The sequence below is a fragment of the Amia ocellicauda genome, chromosome 3 (genome assembly GCF_036373705.1).
Source record: "Amia ocellicauda isolate fAmiCal2 chromosome 3, fAmiCal2.hap1, whole genome shotgun sequence".
Classification (NCBI taxonomy): Eukaryota; Metazoa; Chordata; class Actinopteri; order Amiiformes; family Amiidae; genus Amia; species Amia ocellicauda.
This window is the reverse complement of record NC_089852.1, coordinates 26,165,693-26,189,901: the sequence shown is the minus strand read 5'-3', so window position 1 is coordinate 26,189,901 and position 24,209 is coordinate 26,165,693. Positions and strand designations below refer to the sequence as shown.

Below are 24,209 nucleotides of genomic sequence, written 5' to 3'. Positions count from 1 at the left end.
TACATGCATATATAGAGCCTTCACATACATATATTTAAAAAACACCTAAATATGTTTCACCACAGATAATTTCAGTATTCTTTAGTTTCTAAATGTGAGCGATTGTCGTCTCGCTAATGAGGATTCAAAATACACACACTTTGTAACATGTTTTGTCCCGACAGTGTAATGATATATATATATATATATATATATATATATATATATATATATATATATATATATATATATATATATATATATATATAACATTTATTTAAAAAATCTATAATGAAAAACTATTCTGTGTTCACGTAGTAATGGTTGTGATTACGCAATGACAAATTGTCTCATCTCAGCAAGTTCTACGTGAGTTTTAAATTATAATAATTTATTTTATTTTCCTCCCAGATTTAGATATATATGTATTTTTTTATATAATACAATAAAACAACAGTATCCAAACTGCCCTAATAAAAACATTATACGGATCCAGGTACCTCTCTCCTCCTGACCGTGTATGTTTACTATATATATTGAAATTATGCCTGTAATTGGGAAGATATTATTTTTTCCCCCAAGTAGCTTATTGGTATCCATATTGTGTTTGTGTAGGCCTATTTTAAATCAAGACAATCAGATTAGGCTATGTCGTTTATCTCGTCTTCCTATTTTCTCAGAAAGCTTTTTAAAGTTAGAAGAATTACAAATTATTAATGTAGGTTTCCATTCGTTTTCAGGATATGCATTTATTTTTGTAATGACAGTTTACTCTGCCCCGAGAGTTATATTTTAAGCAGTTTCTTGACAGCTGTTTGACACATGCATGAATGGTAATGTGCTTCTTTTTCACTTCTGTTAGAACACATGAATAAGTTGTAAGTCATTGTTGTCTTGTTATGCTTTCCATAGAAAGCCCTCCGAAATGAAGGCTGTATCTGATGCAGGACAAACAAGGCTCTGTGAGTATCCTGGCTGTGCTCACCAGCGCCTGTCTTCTGCCAGTGTTTCTCTCAAATTTGTAAAGATTACCCCCCAAAAATAAAATGTCTTATACGGTGGTCGTATACTTATGCATTTTGTCGCAATATCTTCGCATCCAATGAAGAACTGCATTGTCTTTCATGCAAACCTCACAGAAACTTGAATTTGGCTGACCTTTAAATATACTGATATATGCGTTTGATCCTCAGTTTGAAATGTTTAACAAACATTTCGACGAAATAAAACAAAACATACATTATTATTGTTATTAGGGCCCGACAGATATATCGGAGCACCGATATTATCGGCCGATATTGGTCTTTCCATAAATATCTGTATCGCACATATTCCACCGATAATGCACCGATATATTCTCTCTAACTATCAAATTACCATAAAATCCTTCGTGAGACTTCTGACAATAAATAAAGACATGTTTATTTGCTTTTACAGTCGTTATTATAATTGTTTACCTTTATTGTTTAACATAGTTATGGTGCTTTATTTTGTGCTGGAAGCTTCCGACTCCAGTGTCTGTCATGCGCAGCGGCGCCGTGGAGAAACACAGGGCTCGTAAAGCAATTAACACGTGTTTTACTAACACTCTCATAACCAAGAGAACGTGTTTTTGAAGTTGAAGGTTGTGCAGCATTTGACTGTCCATGGTTTTGATTATTGTTTATTTTGGTCATGACTGAAGATTACCATATACTATGGCGTAGATGCGCATTTTTACTAAATAATTAAATCGCTTTTCAAAATTCACAATAGAAATTAAAATGTAATTTAATTTTGATAATGAATTGCACATTTTGTATCCTGTAGCCTAGTGGCGATATTCAAACGCTTTGGAGTACGACACTGCTGTAACTAGCGACAGTTGTTTGCGATCCTGTACGTCATTTCCTTACGTGGCTGGTATTAGACTTTGAAAACTGCTGAATTAAGTTTTGGGTTGTGTTGCACTCTATAATTAGTTCCGATGTACAAGAATCGACTACTCTTCCACAAGTTTCTTATTTTTAATATATTCCTATACATTATTATTATTATTATTATTATTATTATTATTATTATTATTATTATGCACATGTGTAGTACTATTGCGATAAGCAAACAATGTATTATTGTTGCAGTTGCAGGTTTGTGTAGAAAATTGTTGTATTCATTTGTTTGTTTACGAAAATAATCTTCCGATTTCCCATTTCAATGGGATGAAATCACATTATTCAAAAAGTGGTTGAGGAAATTGAATATTTTCTTAAAGGGAAAGCATCTTTATATTTCTCTATATTTCTCTTTTCCTCTCTCTCGCTCTTTCTTTCTCTCCCTCCAAATGTCAGGTGCACAAGGGGAAGGGATCTAAAGCGCTAAACAATGGCAGGGGTCAGATGTTTTACCCCTAAACATCTGGACAAGCAAAAGGGGCGCTATTTAAAGAATCTTTCAATGGTCCTATAAAATAGGCGAGCCAATTAAAGCAATTTGGGACACAGCTTGTTAAATAAAGCTTTCATTCCAACAGGATAATTACAAGCAATTTACAGCCTACAAAATGTCTTTCTTAATATGTAAAAAAAAAAAAAAATGTATATAAACCCATAGGATACTGACAGAGAAGACACGGAGCATCCAAGACAACGCTATTCTGGCCTGAGGCTGGAAGGTTAGCCATTATCTCCAATTACTTTCAGGTGGAATTCACAAAGACCAGAAAAAAGAAGAAAGATAAAAAATAACGGTGCGAGAAAAAGATGGGAAACGCATCTAATTAATTAGGAGTGTAAATGTGCAAACTACGGACATCCATAGTGGTTAGTTTAATTTATGTTTTTGGTATTTCTAACCCTGCTGTAACGTAGCCTACAGTTAATTTATATAGGCCGTATATATGCTCAAGATAGATAGTTTTAATTAAATTATTTCCCGGTTTGGACCTGACTTAAAGATATGTGTTATTGTGTCCAATATCCAGTTTTTATGACTGTTTTGTTTATTTTTTGTTTGCTTCATCTAAATCGTCTAATTTGTTGACTGATTTAAATAATTTCCAGTTATACACGAGTGTTTTATTTTCCATTAGTATCCTACTTTTGGATTTGCCTTTGCTGTTTTAAAGCCCTACAGCGATGGCCGGACCGAGGCCCCTTAAAATATATCTCAGTCGATGCGTGCGTTCGTTTAAAATGTATTCCTACCTGTAGATATTTTAAATTTGGTGGCCTTCCATTCTTTATTTTTTCTTTTTCTTTTTGTTTTGTTTTCACACCTTTCCGCAAAAATACACATATCGTGATGAAGTGAAGAATAGCCTTAGCCATATTTTCAAAGGAGTTTTTTTCTCTGTTGTGATAATAAAATGATAAATGACTCCAACATTCAATCACGAAATTTAAAGTCTGATTAATAGTTGCACGTACTGATTTGCACATTGCAGCGCTTAAACTGTTTAAACATGGTGAACAAGCTGTTTATATTACAGTTAAACATCGACGGTTTGAGATAACAGGAGGTAAATTCAATACAGGAAATATTGCATCACACTGAACAATGATTAATTACTGCACATGTTTTCCCACAAAACATATATACGGGGTCCCACCAATTCTGCACTTTTTAAATTTAATTTAGCTTGCACTGGATTCATTTGAGATTGTGGGACCCCATACCGTAGATCTCATCATAAGGAGATACGCTGTGTTAGCTTCTCGGCATCTCATAATGTACTTTGTCGAATTTAAAAAATAATTCTCTCTCTCTCTCTCTCTCTCTCTCTCTCTCTCTCACACACACACAGTGGCTTCGTTTAATTACAGCAGATACTATTATACATTAATTAATGTATACGAGTTATATAAACTATACAATGTTTAGTGTTTCTGGTGTAGGCCAAAGTGATTTATTTTGAGACTTGCTCACACGCGTTGTCCTGATATTATCTATTGTTAGAAGATTAGCACAAAATCTCTTTTACTGCTGATAACGCTGGAGTGGGCAATTTCTTCAGCACATTCAGATACATTTTGTACTTTGAATATTAGTAATTTTGTATTTCCAGTTTCTGTCAAATTATCAGTTAGCACGTAGGTTATATTGTCCAAGCATAAAGTGTTTTGTCTCCCCGAAATGTACGTCTGTGTGTATACAGTGATGTAATTTATTACATAACGTACAGTTTGTCCTGAGTTATGTTCAGCGTTAATAGCCGCGTTGTCAACATCTATGTTTAAGCAAAATCAGTTTTTCAATGTGAAACTAAACACATTGCGGTTTTGTTGAATCTGTGCGTGGCATTAAGCCATGTGAATGTAATATCCTGTTTAGCATTAGATGATGACCTTGATATATATATATATATATGCTTACAGTAACAGCTGCTGATTAGGAATTAATACATACACTGATTTACTTTGTTGTCTTCTTGAGTTCATCTTTAGAAACGTGTAAAACGCAGATTAATAGAAATACGATACTGCAGGTGCTGAATATACTTCCCGTTTCCAATCACATTTCAATATAGTGAGCTGTCCTGACCTGACTGTGACCTTTAGCGGCGTTTTCTGCACAAATGCCACCCGCTGCTGCACGACTCGTCAGTAGGTGAGAGACGAGCGTCAGGTGTGTGGAAAATGGCAGGACATGCAGACTGCCGCTTTCGCAGAGGTGCGTGTTTCATAAGTACACCGAAGGGGAAATAAGAAAATCTTAGACCTGTATATACGTTGTATTTGTTGTCTGGCACTCAGTATTTTGGGCTCTTAAAACTTCCTCCCGTTGTTGAAGTCGCCAGGACCTGCCACCAGGAAGGTGCTGCGACAGGAGTGTTAGAGACGCCAGACACCCACACAGTGAGCAAACGGTCCGGATGAGAGATCCATTCTTTACCAGAGCCGTGATTCACTGTAAGTTATTTATTTATTTAAATCAGTGTTTCCACATATTACAGGTAAAACGGAATTATATTACAGTCTAACTCTTTATTTGCCTTTGCTTATGCAGGAGCTTCAGTCTTCTTCATTTTCTTCTTATTCAAACGCATAAATGAAAGTATGCAAATTACTTTCGTGCAGTGATGCAATATAAATGTAGCTTAGATGAGAGCTTGATGAGAGTTTCTTAAATTAATGCAAGGTATTTTGCATTATACTGGGGAACTATTTTCTTGATATGACTCCTGTCTGGCTCTGCCCCTGTGCCACTGAATGTTGACACTGCCTCGGCAAGCCGAGCTGCAGGGGCAGAGCCATGTCAGGCCACACCTCTCTGCCTGTTCTCCTCCCTGGGCTGAACCCAAAGCAGAGATTATTCACATGACCTTTAAAACAAAAAAACAAACAAAACAAAAGATCCTCAAGTGATAAACAAGAAAACATGCATTTAAGATAAGAGACCTGAGGCGGATAGAGCAACGGTATAATTTGAAGATGAATAAGTGTTCCTAAACTGCTTTCTTGAGCTCAAGTGAGGTTAGAGGGTAATAGCCTCTTTAAGGTAACAATAGTTATACATAAACAATTGAGTTCGGGAACAAAAGGACTTTGTGACCCCCCACAAAAAAAGGGTTGTATTGTAAGATCACTTTGTTGAACTGGAGCTGCACAAAAGCAATGTTTGGTACAGGTGGCATACAGGCCAAGAGAATTTTCATTTCACACATGCATATTTTTTTGATGTGCCTTGAAGATTTTGCCCGCACATCTCATAGTATTAGTTCTTCATTCAAATCAGCAGTGATCCTCTCAGCATAGAAATTAGGTGTTGCACACATCTTCTCTCTCCTTACAACCGAGTCAAAGCACTTCCCCTGTATGTCCTAATTTCCTCAGCCTTGTCCTCACTGTTGGTAAAACCATCAGCCTCCAATTAGAAAACATAGATTTTCCTAAAGGAAGTGGCGGTCTCCTAGATGCTTGCACAATATGGATGCAGGTGACTCTGCAGATCAGTGCGTTCTCTTTTTCTCGCTCTCTCACACACACATTCTCTCACTTTCACTCTATATGTAAATGGAGATCAAAGGGTTCAAGCTTACATTAACTCTAGATTCAGTGACACAATCAGATTTGCAGATTTGTTCACTTACCTCCAGTGCAAGGCAGGGCAAGGCCCTCTGTGGCGTAGTGTAAGATGGAGTGGCCAGACAGGAGGAGGAGAGGCAGACTGGTGCTTCCCTGTCTAATGTAAATCTCTACATAAAGGATGGAGTGTTGATTAATTTTGGCTACTCCCAACCTCCTTATATACCCTTTCCTCCACTCAGTGAACAGCGATTATGGACCGTGTTTACTCGAGGCAGAGGGAAAATAGAAGGGAAAAAAAGAAAAAGAAAAAAATTGTTATTGAATGGAGTGGCAAGCCATCGCAGTAAATTATAGGTAATTTTACATCTTGAGATTAGAATAATGGGAGCCCAATTTGGACAGGCAGTACATCGCCTTCCAAACAGGGCAATTACTGAAAAAACGGGTTACAGAAACACACCAGAGAGAGTGTGAAAGAGAAATAGGGGGAGAGAGAGAGAAAGAGAGGGAAGGGGTGAGTTGGAGGGGGTATGTAAGAGGAGGAGGAGGAATAAGATAAAAGAGACTGCTGTCTGTGTTATTGACTTTGAGCCCTTTTTATATGGAAGGTGTCTGATGAATTTTAATTGTAGGATGCAAAATTATGGAGGGTGGCGTGTTAATATCAGGAGTCCCAGCTGTCCCGAGCAGCAGCACAGAGCTGATTATTGTGATTATTGTTATTAGCATGAGTGATCCGATAACTGTGCTAATTGTACCTCCTTTCCCTTCTTTTTTTTCCTGCATGTGAATTTCTTATTCCAGTCGAGTGCCGCGCTGGGCCCTCCGATGCTACAATGCCCTGATTTGCATAGTAAGAGCTGGGTATCATGTGTGCACATTGAAGACCAGCCCCGGCAGGCCCCCGCTGGGACTCCTGACACCTACACAGTAGAAACGGAGGAATGTGGTGACAAGTTCACAAGGGCTCCATTTATAGAACCTTAAATGTACGCTGTGCAACATCACGGCAGCCCTGCAATTACTTAACCCATTGCAACGAAGCTGGCATTCGTGTTTGTGCCCCTCATCTGAGAAAGACTGGGTGGCGACCCGGGGGGGTCATCTGGACACAGCTGCTAGGAATGCCGATCTTATTCTGTGTTTAATTTTTTTGTAATGTATCTAAATGGTTCCACTGAGAGATCATTCTAGAGGGAGTGAAATCATATCTAGTTCTTACTTTGAACAAGTGCTTGGCAGCTGCGGGCTGTCTTTTCCCTCTCCCAACTGGCATCCTGCCTTTTGCTTGACCCCAGTTAAAATTTAAACCATGCCCTCCTATCCTCTCTATTACCCCAAAGCCACACTGACCCTCCCTCCCTCCCTCCCTCCGTCCCCACCCTGCACTCACTTGCCCATTTTCTTTGCTGTTGTTTTGTTTTCGTCCCCCCACCGATGAATCATCTCCCCCGTTAAAGGGCCGAAGTGGCTCACAGTATCACGTTCAAGTTCAGCAGTTCAGGGTGGCTCACGTAGGCCAGATCACAAATGTGTTAAGTGGGGTTTGCAGAGAGTACTGTAAGCATTTGGCCACACACCAAACTGGTCCCGTAATCGGCAGGATTGTTTCTTGCAAGAGTCATGGGTCCCTTGACAATATCAGACAGGCTATGAGAGAGTGAGGAGGCCACACAGGACGAGGTTGATAACTTGATGAAATGCCTAAGCAGTGGCTAACTCTCTTGGCAAATGTATACATTGCATGGACACTGAATGGAGAAAGTCCAGCAGTTAAATAGGTTTGGGTCCAATGAATGCCTTTTGATCGCTCAGAAGGAAATAAAGCAATTTTATGGATTTCGGCAGCAATGTTATCGCTACCTTAATCACAAGCTGTTTCACAAAAGGGGCTAGAATATCGGCCTAGTGTAAGCTTTCCTCTCTTCAGGGTGCTTGCATGCAAAAGGCAGAGGGTGATCTTTGTTACTTATTTTAATTTATCAGTATACTACTGAATAATGTTTCTAGGGAAGGGGGGAAAATTTGAAAAATAGTTATTGTCCGTGCAGGGGAAAACAGTTATTTCGGCAAATTGTGGTTTGTGTTCCTCTAGACTACTCGGGGTCCCTTTCGGAAACCAAATTAATTAGTAGAAGGCTGAATCCATGGGGCATCACTTTTATATGGCAATTAAAGCCGGACCATGAAAGAGAAGTCAGGTTTTCATTTAGAAAAACAAAGTAACTGTTTTATGGGCTGCAGTCAACCCGTCGTTCTTTCAGTCTTTCCCAATCTTGCCTCGCTTTGTTGAATTCTACTGGGCTTTTTTTCTCCCTGTATCCTCCGTTACGTGACAGACCCACACAGATTGCACATTGTCATCGTCAAGTTTGTTTCTTTTTTGTTGCTCTGAAAAGAAAAAAGAAAAAAAACAGCTCTTTTAACAGCCATGGCTTGATTGCCTGTGCATCTGTTGGGTGAGTCATCTTGCTCAGAATCCTGCTTCTGAGGGTTGAAGCGTGTGGAATGCACTCAAGGTCTGGTCCTATGCTTTGAACCCAGAGACATGAAGAAAGGACAAAGGCCAAGACAAGCAATCTGTAGCACCTAGGCCTGTGTGTTTCCTTACTGAGAACTGGTGTACCTCAAGGCAGGCCATTGTTAGAACACATAGAACCCCACCTCTTTGTTTACTGGGAAATCTACACCACCTTCAGTTGTGCATAAATTAAACTAAATGTGCTCATTTATGCAGAAAATGTGCTCATTTAAGCAGAAGATGACCAGGTTCAAAAGAATGTTAAAAGAAATATAAAGCACTATAGATAAAGTACAGGTTTAGTTGTTGGTTGGATGCAAACCCTGGAATACCATGGCATCTAGAAGCCCAGAGATGAGAATCCCAGGCCCAAATTCACCTGACATGGGAGTGCTCTGTGATTGAAGGGCTACGATGACTTCAAAGGGACACAACTCTGTTCTTCCTCTGTTGTAGAAGCACAAGCACAGTGATCTGTAGGCAGAATGCACAGGAGCCACATCTTCCTATATTCTTCACCCAGAAACCTCCCCGACAAATGTAGTGCAAGAGAAAAACTAAGGTTGAATGCTATTCGGTTGTGTTTAGTGAGAAAACTCCTTGTTTTACCAATGCAAAACACCACGTCTCAAAAACTTAAGAAGTAGTATCAGCTCATTTAGTCCATTCATGGAAGGTGACAAACTAGACATATTGAACAATACTGAAATATTTTTAAATGGTATAATACACATATCTGTAAGAAAATAATTAAAAGTTATCCAGGTCATGTATAAACATGTTTTTGTTTTTTTTGTTTCAGACAGTTTCAGGCAAACCATGTCCAGAATTGTGAATGGAAGGCGTTTTTAAAGTGAATGTTTATGTGGAAAGTTTTTTGTGGTCAGCTCGTAAATTGTACCCCCCCCGCTTCAAATGCTGGCAAGGAAGTATAACTTTCCAGTGAGGATGAAACTGTGTGTGTGTTTGTTTGTGCCCGCAGTTCTGTGTGTTTGTATGTGTGTGTATGTGTGTGTCAGTCATACCAAGGCAGTTTTGGGTCACAACTTAAGTGAGGAAATTTGCTTGAAGAATATTGTATAGTGTTGTGTTGTACCTAATCCACTGAGCAAGGGCTCTGAATGGTTTAGCTTGATAACCTCAATAGGATTTAAGAGGAGGGGGGGAAGTAATACTAACCCAATCTTCTACAACAGTACTTTTGAAATTGTATTTACTTATAAGTCTGAAAACTTAATTGCATTGAATCCAAGATATACATTTGGGGATATTATATTTTTTTCTCCATATTATCTGGAATACACTCTCTAACCTCCTGCTTTGCCATCATGGTTATTATGTTGAATATGGTTCCACCAGTGGCCAAAAACTGTCACTACAATGTACATCGCCTGTACTTCCATTCATGGAGCAGTGAACACTTCCATGTCTGTGATTGGCTAGTTACCATGAAGGAGTGTGCAGTCTTGGCTGTGCTTGCTGATAATTGTCCTTATTGGATGGCATGGTTTCTGTCACTGTCATTGCCCTGTCAGTTGTATCCAGAGAAATATACTCAAACAGGTGTTTGCAAATAGCCGTGCTTGCATATTTAAGCAAAACAATTGAAAGAAAGAAAAAAAAGAATAAAATAGTTTTCCCAGGTGGATATAAGGCATCTATTATAAGTGAAATTATCTTGGTAAACAATCATACAATTTATAAGCCATTTAAGCTGATAAGTGCAGGTTGCAACTTGAGCTTGTCAGTGTAATATCTGTAATCAGGGTCCAGCAATAAAACACTTTGAAATTGCTAGGTTTCTTTACAGTCATTTTGTGAGAACGATTTTTGAAGAACTCACATTGTCTTAACAATAGACTTGCAGGCACTAGCCCTGGTCATGGTCCTCCTTATTTTGGAACTGAATTGAATGTTGGGCAAACACAACGTATTTATGTACCTGATTTCATGCAGGGCAAAGTTTTTGAAGGCACACGTCGTTCTCTGATGTGGGAGATTCTCCACACATTCCCACACATCACCCTACACTGTCTACCCACGGGAACAACACAGACCTCAGCTTCTCACACGACACAGAGTGTGGAGGACTTCTCGAACCCAACTCTTTCACACCGTGGAAAATTGTACTGAAACATGTGTAATGGAATACAAATAGAAAGGATAGCTTGATTCAAAATCACGATTGAATCTTCTAAGAGTCTGTATTTAATATTCTGTTATAAATGCAGCAATGTCTGCAGAACTGGCAAACAGGCTGTACAAATATAATAAAGTCTCCATGTCTTGTTCCATTGCAACTGAGATTTATTCCAGGCGTTAAACCGAACTGTTAACATCAAGGATTGCACTGAATTCGGTTTCTTAACCTTGACGTGAAACCCACATGCTGTACCTTCCTAACCATACATATTCGTTGTGCTTAGTGCTATTCTGTAAATGGATATTGCTAATGGAGCTCTGGCTATAATTAAATACAGCACTGATATGTCGTGTTGTAGCATTAATAATAGAATGCCTTTGGCCTCTGAATAAGGTGACATGACATTGTAATTAATGTCATTGTATTTTAGCTCTAATTTTAGCCGCCCGCGCTGGGTTTGCACCTGTGCCAGCACTACTGTCAGTAGGTGTACAGATGGAAACGGGTAAAGAAGGAATTCTCTAGAAATCACGTCTGTGGTTTGAAGTCAGTGGTATAATGTGTTACCTAGGCAGGTCCAGGAAACAGTCTGAGGGAGTTCCACAGAAAAGCGACACAGTGTGATTAATGATCAGTTGTTGAAGGGAATGCATCATGAAAAGGGAAGAATCTAAAGCGACCAGGGCCTTTGACTGTGTGTGATGGAGAATATACAAAACGTTGGCTTTAACACAAACAAATACATAAGGCATAAAAAGTAAATCGTTATATTGTTTATTGTGTAGCCCGTCCGTTTATTTGTTGGTTGTTATAAACTTGGTTGTTATGTCGGGTTTGGACATACCTAGAGAAATAACGCAGGCTCGCCACTGCTGTTGCGCAGTAGCGAAAGCGCGGACTGGATGTTGGTGGTCCATCTGTTTCGAGACAAACGTCAGTATTAGCGGTTTGGGTCTCATGTGATTTCAGTGAGAGACTTGTTACAAAATGGGTTCTGTGGCCTTTATTATAGCTTTGCTTCCACAGATCATAATTTAATACCAAGTATAGACATAATAGTTTAGACGCAGATTAGAACGATAAAAAGTAGAACAGTTGCCTCTTTTTCGAGAATCTCAAATTTACATAATGAGAAACATACAAAGCCCTTAAAACTGTGTATGTGGTTTTGTGGAGGCGTCCATAGTAACTTTTTTTTTTAGATTAATCACGAGTACTTGGTATTAAAAATAGCCCCCCAATTTACGAACAAAAGAGTTGGGCTGTTTTGTTTAGTATTGTTTGTTTTCTATTTTTATTGTATTTTCCATTTGTTCTTCGGGAAAGATTCTGTCCCATTTATATTCTGTACTGTGACATTGAAAGCCCCATAGGTTGGATGTAAGAATTGAGCAGAAGCTGCTAAGTGCGCTCCTTTGTAACTTTGGCACCGTTTGAAAATAGTCGGCGGACTGCTGACAGACAGTAATTACTTTAAAGCGTGTTGTAATATTATAAGGGCTTTGAGATGGCTATCTTTACAAATGATATATAGTTACTAATTTGAGATTGTAATCTTTGGATAGTCCCTTAGCAAAGCCAAATAAGCTTTCTACATACATTCTTTTCATGCGGATTGTAAGGAGATGTAGGCTGTTTAAAGCGCAATAATGCTTGAAAAAATGCTAATGACTTTGAAGGATGTCTGATATCACAGAATAAGAAACTCCCAGAACTCTTAAATTCCAATGTTAATTTGCCCTGGTTTTGTTTAGATGAGAATGATTATTGTATGATTTTACAATAATGTGAAATCATATGAATTATATCTATATATCTGTCTATATCTGTGTGTGTGTGTGTATTTGTCCGTCTCTTAGTGTCTGATCAAAATTCAAAAGTGCGTGTAGCGTGTTTTAGGCCCAACTATGGGATTGGATGAAGTCCAAAAAAAAAAAGAAACAGAGCTGGCACACTCGGGCAAGGGTAGTGTAGAGTCTGTTCAGGTAGAGTAATTGCTATGGGAATGAAGGAACAGCTGCAGTAGCCGGACCGGAGCCATTTTTGACAGTATGACCCGTCTTCTCTTTGTGTAGGATGCTCCCGCGAAAAACAAGGGTTAGTTTAGAAACAGACTGTTGTCATAAGGATGTATTACTGTAGATGCCCTTAGGTGTGCTCGGCGCTTATTTGTCTTCCAGAGATGAAGATGTATTGGTGACACACGCACAAGGATAATTAGATCACAGTCTACACCGGGGACGTGTCTGGACTTCAAGCTTTAGGGGGGCTAGGCGGTGTTTTGTCAGACTGTTTGACAAATCTTTGACAACCTCTCTCAATCCCTGTTTGCATAGTCTACAATTCGACATTAAAAAGTTAAAAACACTTGAACTCCCTTTTCAGCGTTTTCCTTTCAGATTTGACAAAAAATGTGGTTCCTTATATGACATGCATTCGGTGTCTTTTCAAGTGATCTATATGCAAACTATGTTCTGATCAGGAAAATCCGGTAGTTTGTGTTCAGTAACCAAACATATAGTACACACAAGCAAAACCATTAAAACATTTTTTTTTACAATCTTGGCCTAAACAGAATGTCCTGTGTGTCTCTAGGGTGGGGTTCAATTTATCTATGGCGGGTGATGCGTTTATTTCGTAAATTTGAAATCATAGGCTACACAGTGGCTCCAGTAAGAAAAGCCACACCTGGATCAATAAGTATATCTTAATGCAGGCTGACTGGAGCTGCAGAGAGGTGAGAAGGGGTGGCACGTCCATAGCTCGCAGCCATACAGCGGTTTATTTGCATGAATACCTGTGTGCGTTCCTTTGGCAAATCTTCTCTTGTCTCTCTAGCCAACGACAACACATTCATTCACAGCTGTTAACGCATGCCAGTTATTCGTTTTGACAGCGTATTGAAAAACAGCAAAAACAAGCTTTCTCTTTCATTAACGACATTCTTCGTAAAAAGCAAAACCCTGCGAAATGCAAAGCGACAAGCACGGCCGCCAGGTACCGAGCTGTCGGACTGCGGAGAAATTGCGCCAGTCCGCTGATGCGCCTCTCTGTAATGTCAGCCCTTGACCTCTATCTGCTGAGAGAATGCCTTTTCTAGGAGAAAAACGAAATGTTTTAACAGGTTGCTGAAACTCTCGAGTATTTGCAAGGGCAGTCCGACACGGCCTGAAACAACATCCCAAACAGGAAAGGCGAAAACCAGACGAGGACATCCAAGTAAATGAATTATTTATTGAGTTATGAGTTATTTGTTGAGGGGGAGTTAAAACCACTTTTTATCGTTCTTAAAGTGATGCTTCAAAAAAATATGTAGGCTATGCTTAATCAACTAACTAAAAACCCTCTTGTCCGCTTGGATTTTTCTTATGACGCTTCAATAGTCAGTTCATTAAGTAATTATTGCTTAATGTTTTCATTACACTTAATGAAAGAGTCAGTTCAGACTATGACTCCCAGTCGCAGGGTCGAGTGCAGTACTGTGTAGTGTAGTGTGTAGTGCAGCCATGACAGGGCTAAGATCTGTAGTTGTGCCTCTTGACCCATAGGTAGTCTACTTCCAATGGCTAACCCAAGCAAAATATGTCCAGTTTCATTGACTAGCTTCATATGGATAGCAAGTTATGAGTCTCACGTTTTCTTGTAGCCTACTTGATGTAAGCACATTGGAAACATATGCGTTTCACATGGGTACTCGTGACGTCATTCCAGTTAGAAACATCTGATGCTGGTAAAATCGAGGCCACCGCGCAGCCAAGTCGACCAATCACAGGCAGTTCTCACAAGCCGAAGTCCCAAGAGTTACATATTTATTTAGACCGAGTTAAGAGTGCTGAAACGTCGCGGAAATGGTCCACTTCGCGCATATAAAACATGTTAAGTTATAAACAGTTTCTACATTAATCAAATTTGGGTTATAGACAAGAGCCTTGAATGAGATTAGATTATTGAATGCGATTATTACATTAATACTACTACTACCATCAAAGACCATCTACTTAATGTATCCAGTTAATTTACAATTTTGCCTATTTCATGGGGTTGGTGAAGAAAAATACAGTTCTGGAACAAAACCACTTTTGGTTACTAAAAAAACACATCTGATGGACGAAAGTATATCAAGAGCTGACCTGATTTAATTAAGCTGGGCAATTATAGCATCTCGGAACTCACTAGATGTTTTTATTTAATTACGACTGATATTCTGTTTGGATGTCCAGTGGACCTTCGTTTGCTCGAACATGAGAGCCCAAAGTCTTGCCTTTGGTTCGTACCAGACAAACATCTCTTGTTACGTATTTCACTCCTAGAGATCCACAATCCTGCATGATTTCTACCTACCTCTAAATCATCAGTGGTTACAAATTTGTGGAAAGAATGTTCTCTTTGACCAATTAAGTACATAACGAGTTCAGTGACGTAACAGAGTTCTCAAATGGAATGAAAACCAGAACCCCGCGCCTGCATTGACGTCCAGTGTTCTCCAATAGCGCTCGTATACATTTTAGCAACTTATATTGGTTTTATTGTAGTATATGTAGGTTCATTTTAGTATTACAGCTTACTATAAATGTTGACCATTAGTTTCTTTAAACAAATGTCGTGTGATCATCCGGTTTGTTTTCACAACACGCAGTTTCTACGGCACACTCTGCTCGTGTCACTCCAGTGCGCCTTCGCGACAATATACAAGCTAAGATCAAAGAGATCTCAAGAAAGGAAAGGAAAAGTACTGTATTAAAATACGTTAAACTCTCCCTCAGTGACACCCACCTCCCCTGCCCAAAATGAACAATAACATGGTCTGCAAAGAGCATACAAATTTGAGCAAATTAATTGCGTCCTCTGATATGCAGATGTGTCGTTTTTAGCTTTAGGAGTTTTTTTTTTTTTACGTATACTTCAGAAATACAGAAGCTACAGAAAAGACTGATGGCGTCTGCAGCTCAATGCAGGCCTCAATCAATCCCCAACTGATGCTGACGAGAAAGCAAATGCCTCTCTGTGCCAGGCAGTGGGCTCGGTTACAGACTCCCCCGCCAACAGCAGCTTACCTTTCGCCCTGCTGCAGGAGGAGTCTGCTCTGTGGGAAGCTGACCTAGCGTATCCCCCATTAATGGAGAAACCCCGAGTCACAGTGCTTTCTTCTGGTTGGAGGGTATACCCATAAATACCAGATACAGGTCACTGGGAGGGTAGGTGACTGGTGAGGCCAAACTGTGAGTTCACTGGGGACTGGGCGGCAGTGTCTTACTGTTTTCGACAGACTGTCTCCTGGATCAATGCCAGCCCTGTATGTTCCTTTTTTATTATATTCTTTGTCAGGATCATATTATGGCTTTGTTGCATTACATTTTTGTGTTTGTTTTTTGCTTTAGGAAACAAGCCCATAAAGTAATAAAGAAAGGGCAGTATATATCTAGTCTTTCAGTATCACAAAGCCTGGGATTTTACCAGCGATGTGCGACGTCTTCTGACAAACCCAAACGCCACGGCCACCTTCTGGGTTTAACATACCATCCGGCCATGGGATCTCTCATCGGGCGCTCACACCGGCTTAGTATTTGTTTTAACAAAATAGCTGGTTGTAATGGTGCTGGCAAATGTGCAGTTCACGGCACACCTGTTTGTGTTGAGCCAAATCGAGCCGAGAGTACACCATTTAGGTTAGTCTTTGTATTTTCAACAGTCCGCCATTGCAAAGTTGTAGTGTTGAAGGTGTTAAATTACAGACTTGTTTTACTGAAAGTCTCACAGCTTTAGAATTACCCCCCCCCCCACCCTTTTTTGATGCTCTAGATTGGTATGTGTGCTTGCAGCATGCTACTGTCCCCAGGCTACAGAACTGCTCCAGCGGAGTCTGTGCTCCCTCCTCCCCTTCCTCTCGCTCTTTCTCTCTTCTGTATTCTTTCTTGTTATCTGGCAACAGAATACTAATAAAATCCAGTGACTCCACCATGTCTGCTTGCCTGTCGCCTCCTACAACCCCTTTGCACGCAGCCCTATAACCATAGCGGAGCTGGTTCTCAGTGCGTCAGGGAGGGAGGGAGGAATGTTTGTGGACTTAACCCCTTCCTTACCACAATTCCGAAAAACTTATAAGATCATTGTTTCCGGTCTCCTTTGGCTTTTTTCTTTATAAAGCAATGTCATGAAAGTAATGACAACACTACACTGCTTTTGGAGAAAGCACATAATCCACGCTGTCCCTGAATATGGGGTCTTCAGAATCTTTCCTCCTTAATTTCAAGTGTGCCTTTTTCTGACTGCACATTATTGATTACCTACACACGTACACGCACACTGGCGTATACTATGTGGCAAACTGAACAAAAGTAAATAAAATGTTTCATACATAATGTTCAATTCTAAATCAAATTTATTTTGTTGTCAAATACTAACATAATAATAATAATAATAATAATAATAATAATAATAATAATAATAATAATAATTACAGATAATTACATTAGTGTTTTAAAGCTTTGGGCACCATAGTGCAATATTTGTTTTTGAAGAGCAATATGGTCATAGTGGTTTATTTTATTTTTTACAAACAAAAAAAGACTATTTACAGTTTTAGACATTTGTATTTTGTACAAAATATATAAATAATAACCTGAGATTCAAAACATGGTTCAAATATTTGTTAATGCTTTTAAAAACATGTGATAGGCCTATGTAGTTTTATTTTACCCAAATGAGAAGGTGTTTCAATTCGTAAAAAAGGTAAAAGGAACATCAAAGCAATAATTTAAAACACCACTCCATATTCTGCAGAAAACAGAAAACAAAACAATATCAACAAAAACAACTTGAAATAGGACAAATTGAAGTGATTGACGTAAGACCTATGTGCTCAGACATTACAAAAACCCTTTCTTGAACTACAGTAATATTAGATCGTCCTTGCATTCGAATAGTTTTCAGCCATTTCATTTCAAACAAACAAACAAAAATGTATTATGTCGCACTATGGGTTCTCCCGATAATGTCAGCTTATTGTGGAGTTCGTTTGATAAAAAAGGATTTATTAGAACGAAGACAAAACGAAAAGAAACAAAAACACAATAATAACGACGAAGTGAGCTGCATTTTTAGTCCTTTTCTTTTAAATTATATGCGCAGTCTTCAATACACCGCACCCATACTTTGCGGCGGGGGTGTATGGTGTACGGAGCCCGGGTGTTGTAGATGGGAGCCCTGCTGGTACCAGTGATTGCTATAGTCCTCCATGTATGTGGGCGAGGAGCTGAGAGGAGGTTGTTGTAGCTGCCCCCTAGTGGCGGGGTTGGGGTGGGAGGAACTGTCCCAGACCGCCGGGGAGGGCGGGGAGTTGCAGGCCATGGAGTCGCTGGCGTTCGGGCTGTGTTCCAGAGGGACCTCGCCGTTCTTGTACAGCTTCTTGAACTTGGAGCGCCGGTTTTGAAACCAGATTTTCACCTACAGATATAAGCACAGAAACACAATCTTTAATTACAGTTTCTAACATTTGTTTAATTAGTCTTGATCTTTATGTACTTAGGCCTATATATATATATATATATATATATATACAATACTATTACTACTACTACTACTACTACTACTACTACTAATGATAATGATAATGATAATAATAATAATAATAATAATAATAATAATAATAATAATAATAATAATAGTAGTAGTAAAATAGGGGATAATAGTTTATTTAAGTGAATCAGCTACTACTTTACAAACGCGTCACATGTAAAATAATAGTGCACGGTTTGTACATAAAAATACTCGTTATATTCGTTTAGACTAAACATGGCACTAATAATAGTCTATAAAGGAGGGGAAAGCTGCAATGTGTGGGGAATGCCATAATAAAGTGCGCTGACACCGAATGTAATAAATAATAATGATGAAGTACATGAACTGATTGACAATAATGTGTTTACTCGCTGCTGCACTTAAGGCTCTTGAAAATGCAATGAAGCGTACAAAGACCCCCTTTCTCTCTTACAAGAAGCGTGTTTTCAAATCAAAGGGAAATACGTGTAATTTCTTAACTAAAAAAAAAAGTTTCTGATTAATAGACATATCTTCTCATTTCTGAAACCGTTTACAGTCTCAGTAGTTCATAAAAATGTTTGGTACGCGTTGCCGCTTTGCGGGCGGTATAATTAGATTTCTCTTAATAACCATCCAATTATAAGATCACATTGCAAACCAAATTATATTTCCATCTGAAATGTAATTCCAAACACACGTCTTTAATGGATCTGCTGGAAGCTGCGAGCTGAGACTCGTTCACCTGCATTATTCTCTTCGGTGCATTGGAAAGATTTACCGCCAGTACTAAAATCATTTTTATATACACGTGTGTCGAACAGGTACATTATAATCTAGGGATAGAAATATAAATATGTGTAGGTGTTTATAAACTACAAATCCGACCGCTCTACATAACAAGAAATAATAATAATTATTATTATTATCATTACTAAATCAATTAAAATACAAGTCATAAAATATGAGACATATTAGTAGGCCCTATAGTGTTACTTATTGTTATTTGATGAGATTTCTCATGTTATTATTATGCATGTTTGTTTAAACAAACATGAATTGATGCCTCCGGCCTGAAATGAGCATAAAGTTATTTTAACACACACACACACACACATATATATATATATTTACACATCCGAACCACAACATTGTGCATAATTCATAATCCATTCATCAGATTCCTGCTTATTTCTGACACATGCAGTAAATACTGTATTTAATTTCAATTACATATAAGCATATTTATTTATTCTTTTTCAATTTGATACATTAATTGATTTATTTATTTGAGTGGCATTTAAGGCGTGGTTGAGTCCATTTAAAACTATATTCAATAAACCTGAACGATTGCCAGCATGTCTGTCCTAGAGATTTGAAACCAATTAAAACCATATTTATTGGTATGTTTGTTTTTAGAAAGCATAACAGGTAAGGGGTTAACTCTTCACGTAAGATACATGTTGTATAGTTATAATATCTCGTTTCTACGTCGTGCCTCTGCATTTGTTGTTTTTGTCGACCTACTCGCGTCGTGTCCATGCTTGTGTCTGTTTATTTTACAACTTGACAGATAAGAAAAATCAAGTTGTTTTTACACGGTTGCAGAGGTGCTGAAAAAACATTCACTAGGTTTTTGGTGTCGGGTGTTGTGTTTGTTTTCATTGCTTTTAAAAACCATGTCTTCATCCAGAAATAAGGTGACACCCCTGGAGACCCACCTGTGTCTGCGTCAAGCCCAGCTGCGCCGCCAGCTCCGCTCGCTCGGGCAGGGCCAGGTACTGCGCCTTCTGGAAGCGCCTCTGCAGCGCGGCGAGCTGGTAGCTGGAGTAGATGGTCCGGGGTTTGCGTATTTTCTTGGGTTTTCCATTCACCATCCGGACTTCGGGCTCGGGTTCCTCTTTAACTGCAAATGCATTGGAAAAAACAAAAGACCAGTGTTAGAAGAGCGGGGTACATGAAGGGTTTACGGTGCAATGGTCAGGAGTAATTTCAAATACATATGTTGTTTAACTTATTTTATACACTTGGGGAGGCTAAGGACGTTGTTTTCGTTCTCAATTTCATTATAATCTACTCGATTAGCATATAATAAAGCAAGTACAATAAACGCGGTTGAAGGTTACGGAAACTGTGTGACTGCATTTTGTGGAGATACGATTTTAGCAAGTCTATACACATGAATGCTGTATTTCTTTTCATCAACACTTGTAGTAGTAGTAATAAGCAAAGAGTGCATTTTTGAACACAAGTTTCCGGGTTGGCAAAGGAAAGAAATGAAAAGGTGTGTTGAATTGTACGAGTTACAGTCCCTGACGCAGGCTTTGCAAGTCGTTTCAAGTCGGGCCAGTTTGGGGTCTGGAGAGGCTGGCGACGCGGCTGTCTTTCCTTTATTCAAAAGTATAACGCGGTGTGATATAGGTGTGATTTAAACGCCTATTTTGAATCACGTACGCGTGTTGTTGTTAATAATTGTTAATCGTTGTTGAAATAATAATAGTAATAGGATGGATCGTTTGCATTTGATTGTGATATAAATAATTAGAGAAAGTAAGTACAAATACATATAATATACGCACATTGTTCATTTGAGTTGTTGTATTTCCATTATAAGAAATATCGAAATTTACGAATCCACGCGTGAAAAGCCTGTGCTTTCATTTTTAAACACTTGTTTTAATATACATATTGCAAATGTCTCTCTCTGTCTCCTTCCTTCTCTTTCTGTCGCCCACACACATGCACTGACAAACACGCTGGAATCAACGATGATTTAATTCGGCTTTTTTTAATTAGATTTTGCACATCACTTTATTGTGCAATTTGTTAGGCCTATTGCTATTTTAGTTGTTGTGGTCACAGGGCAGTAGCCTACTAATCTGAACTTTAATTTGTTTTAATGTATTGATCATATGCAATATGTGCTGTTTAAATACGGGATATACGACATAATTCAATTGTATTTAGCAAAACTGGAGGTGTTAAAGATGTTTTCTCTGGATCCTAACTATCCCAGTGGGACAATGTCGTTGAGTTTCGGTTTATTTCCGTCTGTTTCACATGAAATCCTCGGCTCTTGAGTCCCTGACAGACGCGGTCTCTGCTTTAGCTCAGCTCTGCCTCTCCGGACAGCTAGCGCTTTAATGTGCAGTTTGGCAGGAATCTGGGAAAATCGTTACACCTGCGATGTAAGGTAAATGTACGTGTCAAAGTCATCATGCAGGGCCTTTCAGAAAAAGTCCGCAGCATACCTTTAAACCTGTTATAAACCGAAGTGCATTCATTGTCTTTGACTTTCCTCTTAATTCTGCATTCGTAGTACAGACGCCGAGCAAAGAAAACCTCATTCAGTTTTACAGACATGAATTCAGGCTGTGCTGAAAATAGCTGAACCTCGTCTGAAATGCCTTTGCCAGTACGAATAAAGACCGCAAAACCTCAGGGACAACACATGCGCCTGTGAGAAGAGTTACCAGTAAGTTGAGGATACGGTTCTGGTGGAAAGAGAGCGCAGGACGAAGCTAACATGTTCCTATAGCTGTGGAGGAGTCGCTGCAACGCGCTTACCTATGTCTTGTGGTGGCGTCTGTACGTCCCTGTTGTAGTGTCCGTATGGCCTGTAAGAATTGGAGTAGGGGTATTCTGATTTCGTGGGGTAGGCCCCCGCACTCCCCATGCCACTGAGGTTGAACTGGTGATACGTGTACGGGTTCATGGGCTGGGAGTAGGACTGGCTCTGGTAGTACTCGTGTTGGCTGTGCGTCGTCTGTCCGCTGTAGTAGCCCATGTCCGTGGCGGTGGACTCGGGCAGGGTCGGGGAGTCTTTGGAAGCCGGGTGACAACCCATAGAACCGGGCAGGTCGCTTAAAATGCTCGATATCTTCTTCTCGAAAGTCGGTCCGCTCATCATGCAACTCAACACCCCTCCCTTGAAAACAAAACGTCCAAAAAGATTTTCTGGGATGTTTTTTTCCCTTCTTCTTCTTCTTCTTCTTCTTCTTCTTCTTACTTATCGTGTGTATAGATATTATATAAATAAATACAAGGTCAGCTGTTGCTTGGGTATGTCTGTCCTTGAGAAGCTAAAGCATAAATCCTCAGAGGATCTCCTCTCTTCTCACTCCCTCTCGGTACTGCTGGCGCTGTGGCAGCACCCAACCTAGTTAAACTCTTAATGATGGGACCAGGGTGGATACTGCATTCCTATTGGCTCCGCAGATCTTGCCTTTTTTTCCCCTTTTTGCCCCGAAGGCTAAACAGAGTCCCGGCTCTGCCCTCCTCCCCCTCACAGATCCGTCCACAGTGTCCCTGTGGCTTCAAGTCTGACTTTCTTTAAGTCGAATTTTCTGTGTGTGGAGGATCCTCTACAACTTAAAAAAAGAGACTTTAGTTTAATTATGAAAATAGATGGATGTGTGCGTGTGTTAAAATAAAATACAGTAAGATTTAATTATACCTGTGAACATGTCTTTATTCAAAGGGTACTTATTTGCCTCTCCTTAAAAAATGTTATTTAACGCGAGGAAACCACATTATTTATTGGCGTGTTTTTGTTCTACTGTATTTAATTTGTAACATAACTATTCAACCAAAGAGTAATTGCAAGACGTCTTCACTAAACGTTTCGTTTTCCTTAACGCGTCAGATTGAGATGAGCATTGAACTGAAATGGAAAAACTTTCTACTAGAAAAACTATAGACTACCTATACGCCACATTACACGTGAAACTCAAACTCGAGGTGCGGAATGTAACTTGTTTTAAGCATTTCTGAAACAGTCTTGGTTTTCGTTTGGGTTTTAAGTCGCAGCACATCCCCACATCTACACGCGATTAACGCTGCCCTTTTGTAACACTTACAGAAAAAATAAAGAAACTAGCAAAAAGTGTAAAGTTTCGTATAGGCAACAGCTTGAAGGAGTTTAACTCTGTTTCTGTTTCTGCCTGTGTTCCTTCACTTTGCACCCCAGTCTCAGCCGTGCGGGACAGTGCGGCATGCATGCCTGTGGGGGAGCCTGTATTTGAATGCAGAATTTCGTTTGCCTTATTTTTTGTGCTAGAGCATAGTGTTAAGAAAAGATTGATTTGATAAGAAAATGATTTAAAAGCTCGCCTTGAGGGGTTCTTTTGTTTTTTGGCTTCACAGAACTTAGGCGTGGTTCAACCTGTGCATCGACCCCCCCCCTCCCGCATCTAATCAACAAGTGGCCTGTATCATTCATTTAAACACAAAAAGACTGCATGTAAAAGACCAGAACAGCTTTTAATGTTTTATTAGGCTGTAATTTATTGACTGTCGATTTAGGTTCAGTTAATTCCAAATACAAGCTACAAACCTCTATGTCTTGACTTCTTTATGAGCTATTTCTTACACTACAGAATACAAGTTGTTTCCCATGATTATTTGCATTAAAAGTTACACACACATATATACAATACAATATTATTAAATGCCTATAGAATATATATATATACATTACACACACACACCAACATGCTATTTGGATTATTTTTGTTTTGTTTTGCATGGGTCATTGTGCGTTACGGCGCAGTTATTTACTTTGAATAAATTTATTTTGATTGTACTGACCGGATAAAGCATCTCTAGCCTGTATCTATTATAATATTGTGCAAGCTTAGCAATTGCTACTATAGGCCTAACTAAATACTTAGCAGTTAAGTGGCAGCAGTTAATGAGGCTTTTCACTCGATTACTCGACGGGAAGGCGGCTGATCATCACACTCGGTTAAGGTTTATGGAGATAAGAGACTTTAATTAAGCAACACTTTCGCTGGAGAGGTGGCACTTATCTGGATCACACACTCGTGTACGTGCCGGCTAAAACAGAGTTGTATGTGTTGCACTGGTGTATTCGTGTGTTGTGTGACAGGGTGTGAAATTCATCCTGACATCAGCTATGGCGATATTGTCAATAGTAAGAATGCAATGCTTTGGTATCCCTCAGAGAGCTACTGTAATATCAGAAACCCTTTTCATCCAAATTATGTTTTGCCATTTCGTTTTA

The 24,209-nt window shown here is 39.2% G+C and overlaps 1 protein-coding gene across 1 annotated transcript; it reads right to left on the bottom strand.

Annotated features, from left to right (window-relative positions):
* Nucleotides 1–17,009: 17,009 nt before the first annotated feature.
* Nucleotides 17,010–22,330, bottom strand: dlx3b (distal-less homeobox 3b). Its single transcript, XM_066698707.1, has 3 exons — nucleotides 21,752–22,330; nucleotides 19,906–20,090; nucleotides 17,010–18,091 (listed from the first exon to the last, which is right to left on the bottom strand). Exons 1-3 carry the CDS (start codon nucleotides 22,092–22,094, stop codon nucleotides 17,780–17,782), a joined length of 840 nt encoding a protein of 279 aa, XP_066554804.1. The 5' UTR covers nucleotides 22,095–22,330; the 3' UTR covers nucleotides 17,010–17,779.
* Between the last annotated feature and the right edge of the window lie 1,879 nt (nucleotides 22,331–24,209).